At 55.2% G+C, this 12,588-nt stretch overlaps 1 protein-coding gene across 1 annotated transcript in view; it reads left to right on the top strand.

Annotated features, from left to right (window-relative positions):
* The window catches only part of LOC104081753 (dysferlin-like), a gene marked incomplete at its 3' end in the record, with an annotated part of 29,907 nt that extends 17,784 nt beyond the window's left edge, over positions 1–12,123 (top strand). The window contains 6 exon segments of the mRNA XM_009584610.1: positions 3,502–3,595; positions 3,939–4,016; positions 8,995–9,176; positions 10,102–10,242; positions 11,479–11,508; positions 12,097–12,123. Coding sequence (XP_009582905.1) covers positions 3,502–3,595; positions 3,939–4,016; positions 8,995–9,176; positions 10,102–10,242; positions 11,479–11,508; positions 12,097–12,123 — 552 coding nt within the window.
* Between the last annotated feature and the right edge of the window lie 465 nt (positions 12,124–12,588).

Below are 12,588 nucleotides of genomic sequence, written 5' to 3'. Positions count from 1 at the left end.
CGTTTGGGCGATTGTGTGGTTTTGGCATGGGTTGCCCGGAGCCCGTCCAGCAAAGGAGCCGTACGGCGGCGCAGGGAAACCGAAACGGAGGGAGGATTAAAGTGCAAACTCAGACAGAACAAGCCAACACCCCAAGTGCTAATTCCCTGAGCTATTCGAAAGCGTTGGTTTCCAACAGCAAGATAATACCAAACATGACCAGAAGGAATGTGTCTTGGATGCAGGAATGTGCGGACGGTGCTCGGGGTTTCTGGGCCTCCCTCTTCCCAGGGATGCTCAGCGTGCGTCCCTCCAGCCTTACCAAACTGAGCAATTGCTGCTGTTAAGACGTGCTGAACCCCAACACCTCGGGATCAGGGTGACCCAGAGCTGGGAGCAGCTGGAAAGCAGAGCCCCAGTGGGTTGCCCAGCTGCTGAGCAGGGTTTTGTAGGATCTGGTGGAGGCTTCCCCAAAAAAATCCCACTCCGGCGGTGGTCCTGAGCAGCTGCAAGTCCCAGGGGCGTGCGTGGGGCTTAGCACCTTTGCAGGGTGAGCTCAGCATCTGCGGGGTGCGAGCGTCTGCTCCCAGCCACCCCGGCTCCCTGCAGCGGGAAGAGCCGGGGGGCTGCTGTGTGCCCAGGTCACCCCAGCTTGCGCCCCTCGCCCAGCCCCGCTGTGTCACGACCGCCCCCCAGACCACACATACTTGCATGCACATGCGTGCGTGACTTCTTTTGCATGCTTGCTCTCCCCAAGCACATGCTCACCCCTGCTTTTGCTCGAAGACTTTTATTTTGCTGCTCACGTGTGCTCCATCCTTCCCCTGGCCCCAAACAATGGGGAAGGGGGGGACATTCCCCGATCCCCCATCCCATGGGGAGCAGTGTTGGGGTTGGGCAGAGCGGCTCCTTGAAGGGTGGTGCTGCCCGAAGCTGGGCCACATGCTGTTGCGAGGGCTCGTGGTGCTGCCACGTGGCGCTGGGTTTTGGCTGCCTTGGATGCAATTAGCCTGGTGGATTTGGGGTGCCCGTTGGGATGGGTTGAGCTGCTCTCCAATGCAGAAGGATGCTGGCTCTTTCCTTCCTGGTGTGCCATTTTCTCAGCAGTCCTTGGAGCCTTCCTGCAGCCACCCAGATCTTGGGACAGTCCACAGGTGGCTCAGGGCAGGACTCAAGCAAGTAGACCTGTGGTGACCCCACGAGTGTCCTGGGCAAAGCATCCCATCCTCCAGGCCACCCCCTTTGCCCTTGCCGTGACCACCCTGCCCTCTCCATTGCCTGTGACTTGGCATCCCCTTCTACCCCCGGGGACACCCACAAAGTGCCTGGCGATGGGTCCCAGCTGGCTAATGGGGAGCTTGAGACCAGGAAGGTGATGATGCAGAAGGCTTTTAGCACTCCCACCCATACCCGAAACGCGGAGCCAGCGTGACGCCGCTGCTTGCAGCTCTATCCTGTCATTTCCTCTCTTTTTGCCTGTATTTCACCCGTGCACCCCCCCATATAAGCTGGGCAGCCTTCCATTCCCTCGGGCTTGCTGGCTCGGCCATCACCTCCATCATATCAGCTTGTTCCTGGGTTTCCCTCTCTGTGACAGTGTCCCAGCTTTTTTGGGAGCTGTCATTTGGCAGCTCGCTCGTCACTGACGGTCATTAAAAGAGAAGGACCACGGGACATGGTGTGGCCCCGAGGCGCCTCTCTGCCCTCAGTCTGATTTCTGGGAAGCCCAGAGCCGAGCTCTGCAGCTCGAGGCCGTCTCTGGTTTCTGATGGAAAGCCCAGTGGCTCTGCCCGGGAGCTGCAAGCAGCCCTCCCACCCTGCAAGCCCCATTTCCTCCCATCCTCCTCCAAAAATCAGCCGAGGGAAACCTTTGGCCGACGGAGAGCTTTGGGTTTTCCATGCCAGGCTGGAAAATCTTGCCTGTTTTTGCCGGCGCTTACGCCCCAGCTTTGGCTCTGCACCAGGCGTGTTTGAACCACCGCTCCCCAGGCAGGAGAAGAGCGGGGACATGAGTTAAACCGGGGTTTGGCCAGGCTGGGGGGTCCGTAGCTTTGTGCCCAAACTGGTTGTGCTAAGCATGGGGGTCCTGGTGGGAAAGCCCCGCTGCAGAGGAGTCCTGCTCAGGGCAGAGGGGTGGGATGCCACCGGGATGAGGGTGCCTCTGTCCCCTGGTGCTCCTACGCCCGAGGCACGTTGCACTGTGCACCGTGCACGGGGTCCCACTGCAGGATCGGGTCCCTGGGAACCCCAGGGGGATGGGATGAAGGAAGGAGATCGTGGGGGTACTTTTTTTTGAGACCCCAAAGGGCAAACCATAGCCCTGAGCAAGAGCGTTTTCCAGCTTGCCCTCTCCAAGGCGTGCTTTCCGTGGTGTTTTGGGGTGTGAGGAGCCCCTCTTCCCCGTGATGGACAGACTGCGGGGGTCCCCAAGCCCTTGCTGAGGGATTCAGAGAGCAATCCCTGCCTGTCTTGGCTCCTGGTCTCCTCCGCTTGCCCTTCCCCAGGCTGGCAGCGGGCGCAGTTTGGTGTGGGGGGACTGGGGGGACCGGCGGTCCGCCGGGCAGAAAGGTCATAAAAATAACTGAGGAGCTATTCAGCTCCCATGGGGAGGGGGGCGAGGGAGAGAAGGCAGCGCTGGAGGTTGCCTTGCAAACCTTCGGCGCGACCTCACCGCCGTAAATACAGCGGCAAACCCCAGGGCTTCCTCTGCAGACAATGTCACGGTAATTGCCATTCCTGCCTGGAAAGGCGAGGAGGGATCTGTAGACCACCTAAGCTCCTGACGCGTTTTTGGGACCAGGCGACTCCGGGCTCTGGAAACTCCATCCCAGACCTGGTGGTTTTTTTTTTTTTTTTATTTTTTTCCTTCTTTTTCTTCCTTTTTTCTTCCTTTTTTCTTTAAACACCCCTCCTGTGTCTCCCTAGCATTCAATAATTGAAAAATACTTAAAAATCAGATTTACATTCGCCAGGAAGTTACCTTTATGCACCTTTTCCTGCAACTAAGTATTTCAAGCTGAATGCGGCAATTGGGAGGTGATAAAAGGCCAGCTCTCGTAGGCGAACACAAGAAGAGGGAAGAGCGATGGCCGAGGTCGGCCGAGGTTCCCCCGGCAGCGAACGGGGCATTTGGCTGCCTTTGACACCGTCTGTATCACTGTTCGCAAAGTTTATACTCCATTAGTTTTGCTCGCAAGGGCACTTAATGAAATTGCTTTAACTACTGCTCCAAGAATGATGAACTTTATGGACGGGCTTTTCCGTGCTGGTGAGATGCTGGGAGGTGGGATGGGAATTAGTGACCCTCAGGGTCACTAATTTGCTTTTGTTGTTGTGTCCTGTTCCCTCGCAGCACGGCGTGGGTCAGGATCTGGGTCCTCTCTGCCCTCCTGGGGCAGAAGAGCCTGTGGGTCCCTCCATGGGGAAGCCAAAAGTCCTCTTGGACACCCATGTAGATAATACCCTGGAGAACCCCACCGGGGGGTCCTGGCATGACTGACCTTCTCTTGCTTTCTCTTGCAGGGGGGAGTGACAGACGACAAGAGTGACGATGGCAAATCCATCTCCACCCTCAGTTTCGGTGTCAACAGACCCACCATTTCGTGCATATTTGACTGTAAGGCCCCAAGGGTCGGAGGCGAGGGTGAAGTTTGCCCGCGGCGAGTCCTGGCAGGGGGTCTCTGCTGTGGGGACCCCATAGCCGAGCATTTCCCATCCTCTTCCTCTCACCCACCTCGAGTGCAGGCGGATGGGAAGAGGGGGGTGGGTAAGGTTGGGGCACGGCTTGTCCCCCTGGGAACATCGACATGCTCAGGGCTCTCTTGGGAAGCCATGGGAAGGATTAAGCCAAGCTGCCCTCAGACATGAGCATGAGGCTGGTTAAAACCCCAGGAATTCCCCCGGAGCCCTGCACTCATCCCCGGATTCATCTCTTAACTGTTTCTCATTCCTCTATACAGGTGGGAACAGATACCACCTCCGCTGCTACATGTACCAAGCGCGGGATCTGATCGCCATGGATAAGGACAGCTTTTCAGGTAAGCCCAAATGCTCAGGTCCGCTTGTTTGTGCTTGTAATTAGTGCTGTAACGAATGCTGGGGAGTAGCGGGTCTGTAAAGCAAACTTTGGGGTATTTATTGATGTGAAATGAAGGGTGTTCGGCAGCCAAACAACAAAAAACTGGGGCACGAGACTTTCCCAAGGCAGCCAGCCTGGTAGTTTGATTTCCCATCAGCAAAAAAAAAATCAGAGTTTCAAGAACTCTTATGTGAGAAACCAACCAGAAACCACAAGCTACCCAGGTCAGCCGTGAGTCAGAGCTGTTTGCTTTGCTAATAGCTCCTTCTCCCCGACCCGAGGTGACGCTGAAAGCCGGTGGCAAGGCTGGGTAGCTGACGGCTCAGGGGCAGGACAAATAAAAACAGAGCGGAGGGCAGGGATGTTTACCGTGGCACATCGCCTCGAGCTGCCCCCCCTGCGCAGCATGGGAGCTGGGGGATTGCAGGGAGGACGGAGGTCTCTGGGCTGGTGTCGAGATGATGGAGCACAGGGCAGAAACCTCCGTGAGATGTGCTCAGAAAAATTAAAAAGGGTGCAAGGGTGTAATTAGGACCTCGGAGCAGACAGGTACCTTCTCCTCCGGCATCCTCATGAGGTTTCTGGTCAGATTTATGTGCCCTCAGCATCCAGCTTGCTCCCAGCTTGTTGAATCCTGGCCAGCCTCTTGCCCACCCTTGCAGCAGTCTCCTGGGTTTAGGGTTTGTGGAGGGGACTTGTCCTATGGTTTGGGGAAGAGATCAAGGCTGAAGAAGGGAGACCCCGTTTATTAGGAATGAAAGAATTGATTGACAATTCGGTTGGAAAGGAAAATACCTAACAGTGACAAATCTGTAAAATGGTTTGTATTTGTTTTCATGACCGAACATTAAATGGAGCTGCTGCTCCTCTGCTCTCCATCCTAGAAACTTTGCAAGGGGGCTGGGAGGCAACGGCTGGGGGGTTTCCTTGATGGAGCCGATGCCTGAACTGGGCATCCTTCAGACCGGGCTGTAAAAAATCCCCCTTCAGGGAAAAAAGTGTGGTCCCAGGTGGAGAAAAGGGTGTTTCTGGGCTTTGAGTGAGGAGCTTTCCATGTCCTGCTGCTCAACACATCCCCAGCACAGCTTCAGGGGCTTCTGAAACTGCCAGATTTGAGCTGATGTGGTCGGGACGTCCCGTGCTGAGCTCATGTTCTCTGGGTTAGGAAATCAAGTCAGGATAAGATACGTCACTTAATCCGTTGGGCAGCTCTTTTATCATTCGGTGCTGAAGGGTGCTTGCGTGTAGGTGGTTTGGTTTTAGGAGTGCTTCATTTGCAGAGGCTGAAGTGTGGCTGTGGAGGTGGGAGGACATGCCAGGAATGGTCCTTCGCATTTGACCGGAGCAGGGACCAGCCCCCCGGCAGCCGGAGGGTCCCACATCCCCTTCCCCGTGGGCTGGGGCCATCCTAGCCACGCAGCCCCGAGGCTCTTCAGCGCTTGTAACCAAAGCTGCCTTTGCCCACACCCGTTAATGTTTTGGATGTCATTTTGAGGTGGGAAAGCGGGACACTGGGGATGTTGCTGTCTACCTCTGAGTCAGAGCCGGAGCTGAGGCAATGCAAAAAGTCCTCCGTTGGTTCACTGCTATGTGGTGGGGACCACATCTGAGATGCGAGCAGGTCCCGGGGCAGGTATCCCTGGCGCACCCACACCCCTTCGCAGTGATGCCCACAGGCAGGACGCATCCAGCATCTCTCCAAGGCTGTCACTGACCGTCTGCCACGGGGATTTGCAGAGGGGCTGGGCATGGGATTGCCCACCAGTGTTGGCATGGGGGTGATGGATCTTGGATGGGATACAGGGACAGAGCCCAAAAGCAGTGCAGCGCAGGAACCCGCAGTGGGGAGCAGGGACAGCCAGGCATCACTACGCTGGGCAGCAGGACCACAGTCCCAAGGGGCTCCTGCTTCCCCCAGTATTTTGAAGCAGAGGAGCTTGGGGGGGTGGGCAGAAATGCCCCGGAGAGGTGCAGAGCACCCAAACAATCACCCAGTGTCTGCGCCCACCGAGGTCCCGTCTCCCCTCTGCCTCCACAAAGGGTTTGTTGTTCGAAGTGGTGGGGACCGAGGTGATCTCATGGCCCCGATCGGCGGAGCGGGGAGGGGAGTCCCTTCCTTCGGAAAAACCTGGCCAAGGACAACATGAGTAACAACATGCCACAATGTGGAATTGTGATCTCCGCTGCCTTAACAAAGCATAAAGGAGTTCATTAAGGGGGCTTTACACAGTTATAAAAATAAACCTTCTGTGCACACGAGGGTCTAAACAAAGGGGCTTTATAGAGGCCTCCTTTAAAAAGAAGAAGAGGGAAAAAAAAAAAAAAAAGGAGCAAAAAAGCAAATCCAAGTCCATGGTTTTTTTGTTTATTGTAACGCATTCTGCTTTCCTCTTACTGGAAAAAAGCGCGTAAGTGGAAAAGGTTCTTCCCAGCGTGAATAGTGCTCTCTCCAGCCGGCCACCTCGCAAACAGCCCCGGCTCATTAAACACGTCTGCTGCGGTCCGGACGCCAAGAAAGAAAATACATCCCCCTTGACCCCCCCATCCCTGGAACAGGGGAGAGAGGGTGGGGGATGCCATCCTGCTCAGCCGGCCCCGTGTTCAGGTGTCTGGGGGATGCTCCTCCATCTCCAGAGCAGGCAGGACGTGTTTTGCCGCCAGCACAAGCTCACAGTCTCCTGACAGTGCTGGTGTTGGTCTGTGCACGCTGTTTTGCAAGGTGGGGAGACCTCTCCTGGGACCGTGGGGGTTTGTGCAGCGCCGAGCACTAAGGGTTGCATTTGTAGGGTCTGCTGCGCTCTCGGCTGCTGGTAGGTCTCTTGGGACTGGCTTTGGGGTGACCGGTGGTACGCAGCTGCATGCTGGTGGGCCCCCATACAGTGTCTGGTGCATCTGTGTCTTGTGGTGGCACGTCATACTGGGTGCCAGGTGGAGGAGGTGGCCTGTGTCCTTCCAAAAAGGCCATGATGCCTCCTGCCACCGTGGAGGTTGGGCTTTGCAGGCAACCAGAGCTCAGGGGTCCACCTGGGACTGGTGAGGTGGGATGCAGCAATCACGGAGATCTCATCCCTGACAAGGACCAGTAGATGCTATCAGGTTATGAAGGGTATTCAGTCTCCATGGGGCCTTATAATGTGATCCCATGGCATGTTTTGAGTGTCTCACCCAGCCCTTGGTCCTGGTTCTGCCACCGCCCATCCTGTCCCTGTGCCCAGTGCCACCGCTGGCCGGGGCTGGATGTCCACAGCAGGTTTGGGCCACATGCTCTTTGAAGCTGTCTAGAAGGGAAGGTGTTAGAGAGGGCTTAGGTTTCATGTTTCCGTTGTTAATTGATCTCAGGCTTCCTGTGTTAATTGCTTTGGTTGTTAAAGGAGGCTACTCCTCACTATTTGCTGTTGCCTCGCCGTGAGAAACCTCTGGCTTTGTCCCAAGTTAGGGACGAGACACCTTGGTCCCAGCTCTGTGCCTAGTACAAGGGTCTGATGAGACCCTGGAGTACCTGAGACATCTGCATGGGGCTGGCAGATGTGACGCAGCAGCCTTAAGGGAAACCCAGAGCCGTCTGGTGTGGCAGCTGGAGGCCAGGTGGGATAACCCGGAGTGCTGGGAACCCAAAACCCTCCCCAGGACATGGAGGTTACCAAAGCTCATACAAAGGGGCTGAGAGGATGACTCTGGCTGGTTGCTGGTTGCATCCTCAGCTCCTGTCCCTTTGGAGATGTTAAAGACCCCAGGAAGGAGGCAGTAATGTCCCAGCCACCTTCTTCATGGTCTGGTCTTCACAGCAAGGGGTGACCTGAAGTCACTGCTCACACACATCTGCAGTGCTGCTACCTCCTGCATCTCCCTGGGAAAGACTGTTTGCGTCGTGGAAACAGTTTGTGCTCTCTGCTGTGCTGGAAGACGGCTGTGCTATCGTAACACTTATCCTTGTAGAGACATCTTTTGGGAGAAAACCCCACACTTTAGGGCAATAGGTGAACCATTTGTGCTACCTCACTGCTGGTGGACAGGGTGAGGAGTCATGAGGATAACCTGGACCGGGACAGATCAAGTCAGACAGCGAGGAAATTTCTAATGCTACAGCAGTGGAGTGCTGGGAGATGTGGCCAGGGAAGGTCACGGTGTCTCCATCAGCTGGAGCTATCACAAGCCGGAGGATAAGGTTGCTCCAGTTAACATGGTCTCATTGGATGTCCAAAAGGTTTTTGGCAAAAAAATCCTTCATCAAAGGTTTTTAAGGAAAGGAGGCTGCTGTGGGATAAGAAGGAAGGTCTTTGCGCAAATAGACAGCTAAGTTATGTGGAACGTTCTCTTTGTCTTGTCCCGTAAAGAGCTGGAATGAGCAGGGGTCTGGACTGGCCCTTTAAGAGGAATAACTCCATGTGCTGAGACTCTTCAGCTTGAAAAAGAGGTGTTTTAGGGTTGGCATGATAGAAACCTGCAGAACCCCAAATGTCAGTGCAGGTGGGCAGGGCTGGACTACTCCTCTTCTCCTAATGCAAGAACTGGGGGGCCTCAGACGGAGATAAAGGGAGCTGGGTACTGCAAAAATCCATGAGGGGATGGTTCTTCATGCAGTTTTGAGTCCTCACCAGAGGATATGGCGGGTTCAAGAGAGGCAGAAGTCCATGGAAGACAACCCCCTGCAGGGCTGCTAAACGTACAGACATCACATCTAGCTTGGGAAGTACCTGAGCTGTGAATAACTGGTGTATAGGGGCAAGCGTCGGAGAACTCGGCCTCATTCTCAGTTGGAGTTGTCTGGGACATGATGGGGATGTCATTGCTGTTTCTAAAAGACCCGCAGCTCCTTCGGCTTGTTCACAGTCTTCCCTGCCCAGCCTGTTGTCCCTTGAATGACTATGAATTGCTTTCTCCTTCCTAGACCAGCAGCCCTAATTCATCCTTTGCCTCTTGTCTAACATCCCTTGCAGATCCTTATGCCATCGTCTCCTTCCTCCACCAAAGCCAGAAGACGGTGGTGATCAAGAACACCTTGAACCCCACCTGGGACCAGACACTCATCTTCTATGAGATAGAAATCTTTGGGGACCCCCAGAATGTATTTGAGTCCCCTCCCAACATTGTGGTGGAAATATATGACCATGACACCTACGTAAGTGTGTTGGCATGAGCTGGACCTTCATGGTGTGAGTGTGCTGGGCTAGATGGGACAAACGCATGGCATCACTCCTGCCCTCTGGACTGCAATGCTGTAACATCTCTGGGTGGCTCAGACATTGAGCTGGACACTCAGAAGACAAAAATTCAGCAAATGGCTCTGCTAGTGATGTCCTTGGTGGCCCTGCCTTAGTCACCAAAGCTGCATCTACATTGTGTTTTGCAGAGCAGCCAAATTAACCGTATTTCCTTGTGGAAAAAGCTTGGGACAGGATTTAAAGCAGTCATGCAAGTAGGAGGCGATACACTGTTGTTTGCTCAGCTGCCCAAAGGTATCCAAAGCACCGTATAGTGATGGCATTTGGGAGGCTGGTGAGATAACCTTGAGTCCTTCCTAGAAAAACTGGGCTGTAGCCTGTCACAAGAGCAGAAGGGATTTCAGACTGTGCGTAAGAGCAGCGCCTAAGGGAAAAGCACTTAGAATACATCTCAGGAACCTCTCAGGAACCCTTCTGCCCTCCCTCCTCCAAAAGACAGCAGCAGGAAGCAGCAAAGGCAACTGAAGATCCCGTCGCAGACCACTGAATGGGCTTTTTAAGAGCTGCTGATACTTAATGTTATACTCAGAGCTCCTGCTCTGGAAATCGTGTGACACCGTAGGAATTTCACCTCCTGTTTAAGCCAAAATGCATAACAAAGAGTGTATTTCTAGCCCTAGTAGTTACAGGGAGGGGTTTGAAAACTTGAGTCTCTATGGGCATCAAAACCATCTTTTTTTCTGAACTGGTCCCATAATGGTTCAGACATTGAGCCTGATTTTCGAGTCATAGGGTCTCGGCTGAGATGTGGGTGCGTGGTGATGGACTCCACCGGGAAGTGGGGTGGGAAGAAAGCTCCCCGTGCCTGTGATTGCCTTTCAGGGGGCGGATGAGTTCATGGGGCGCTGCATTTGCAAACCCAGCCTGGCGCGCTCGCCGCGGCTCTCCTGGCACCCGGTCATCAAGGCGAACAGAAACGTTGGGGAGCTGCTGGCTGCCTTCGAGCTGATTCAGAGGGAGAAGGTGAGCTCCCCATCCGGACCTGGTCCTGTCTCTAAATGCAATGCTGGCTTCTTCCCTTGGAGCCTCTCAGCACCCGGCAGGATCCAACCTTTGCTCAGCGCTGAGTTCTGCCCGCCTGGGCTCAGCAGCTCTGTGGCTCAGTTTCACCAGGATGGCTGCTCCGAGCAGACCCAGCCGTGATGCTCAGCGCTGGCAGCACCGCAGCCCTGTGATGGGAGCATTTAGCAAGGCCAACGGGAAGAGGCTCGGTGCTGGACCAAAGCCTGGGCTGCCGGGTAGCGGTGTGGGAAGCACCGCTCACGCCCTGCCAGCCTGGCCGGCTGCGGTGCTGAGCTCGGAGCCTCGGCACCTTCCCACCGCGGGAAGATCCTGGTGCGTTTGGCCCCGGATCGCTGCCCTTTGCTCAGAGTTAATTTCTGGAGTGGGTTTATGAGAGCCGAAGCGGGCGGTTACTCCTGCAGCAAGCTGCTGCACTCAGTGCTGGCCGTTCACGTAACGAGCCACGGGGGAGGGAGGCTGTGCTTCGGAGCCAGCCCGGGCGGGAGAGACTCCTCATCCTGCCCCAGTGTGCTCTCGTGCGCTTTCCCACCCTCCCTGTCCCCCTTGCCTCTCTCGTCTCTGGCTTTTCCACTGGCCGCGGTGCCTGGCTGCAGCCCAGATGCGCCTCTATGCCAGGGAAACTGGATGGACTGGAAGGCTAAATCTCCCTGTCCCCTTCCTCCCTCCCAGCCCCGAGGTGCTAATTGGGAACGAGGGTCCCGCAGCTCCCTCCTCCCTCTCTCCGATGCAGGTCCCAGCTCCTGGAGGGATGCTGCGCTCTGTGCCGGGGGGGATGCGCCGGGTACAAGCCTTGCTGCACCAGTGAGGGGCTGCTGGGTGGGGGTCAGGGGATGTCTCTGCTGTCGGGACGGGGCACCAAATCATCTGCATTCAGCCTCTTCTTCCTCCCCACCCGCCTCAGAAGTTACTGAACTGGGCGGGGAAGACCTCGGAGAGGGGAGTCCTCTCCAAGGACCTTGTTTGATCCTAGCAGAAAGCAGCCGGGTGGATTTGAGGCTCTGCTGGTGCCTCCTCGTGGGAGGGAGAGCCCTGCCCTCGTGCCCAGGCTTTTTGGAGCCCAGCGCTGGGCACGGAGCGGGGCAGCGTGTGGCTATGGGAGGACTGATGTTCGCCTGTCAGATAAAGCTGAGTTAGCACCAGGAATGCAAATGGAAAGTATGTGTTTTTTCTCCACAGCCGGCTGTCCATCACATCCCTGGCTTCGAGGTAATGCCATTACCCTGTTTGCAGCTCCTCAAACCGTCCCCTCCCCTGCCCCTACAGAGCTGCTGGGTCCCAGCACCACCGGCTGCTCCTGCAGAGGTTTGCAGTGGACTCTGTTTGCAACCCTGCTTCTGCAGGCAATTTGTCCATCCTGTCTTAGGATGAAGGAATCCCCACGTAGAGATGCCGATTTCCTTCAGCTGATGGTAAAGAGAGCTGGAGTGAGTGGGACAGCTCACTTCTGATCCCTAAGACAGGGCAAATATACCCCATTCCTGATAAAATTCCTCAGGTCTCAAACACACCTGCCCTGGGGTAATTCCAGCATGCCCATCACGAAGGGCTGTGCTTCCCAACTGCTCCAGCGTGTTCCTCCCCTGCAGCCCGGCTGAGCAAAGGCATTAACTGATGCTGGATTTTAAATGGTTTTAAGTCACCTGCACTGATTTCTTCTCAAACCTGGGGATGGTGGTGTGCAGGAACCTGGAAAGCAATCCTTTTTCTATTCAGTTATCAGCTACAATTGTAAGCCCTAGGATGGGCTTATGGATGAGAATCGCTCTAACTCTGTACTCTCCTTCTCTTCTCCAGAGTGAGCTGTCCTCCAGTCTGGATGAGGTGAGTCTGTAAGATTTAGTTGTCTCTTATCTTGGAGATTGTTAAAATTGTGCCTCCACGCAGCAGCCACTTTTTTCAGATGAGTTAAGTCGATAGCGTCCGGATTTTAGTAACCTGAGTGATCACCAGCAGGACAGGGTAGACGGGCTCCGTGCTTAACCCAGGAGGTGTTCTCGATGGCAGGGCATGCCGGGTAACATTGCATCTTTGTGGGATGCACGTGCATGAAGTCCACTGGTGTTCAACCCTTCCAAACAAAGCATGCAAAAGCCAAAATGCTGGGCTGACCTTTGGCTGGACCTCGACTGAAATCCCAGTTGAAAAGTTTGCAACTTTTCATGGGGAATTCACCATGAATTGGGGCATGTGCTGGACTGTTCCAGTTGCTCTGAAGGAAATACTCTCATCAGGATCCCTGGCTGCTGCTTGGGCAGCCTGTCAAAGTTGCTGCCCAGACCTTGTGCA

The sequence above is a fragment of the Fulmarus glacialis genome, unplaced genomic scaffold, assembly GCF_000690835.1.
Source record: "Fulmarus glacialis isolate BGI_N327 unplaced genomic scaffold, ASM69083v1 scaffold14869, whole genome shotgun sequence".
Classification (NCBI taxonomy): Eukaryota; Metazoa; Chordata; class Aves; order Procellariiformes; family Procellariidae; genus Fulmarus; species Fulmarus glacialis.
Note: the sequence above shows the minus strand (reverse complement) of the source record. Positions and strands in the feature narration are given on the sequence as shown.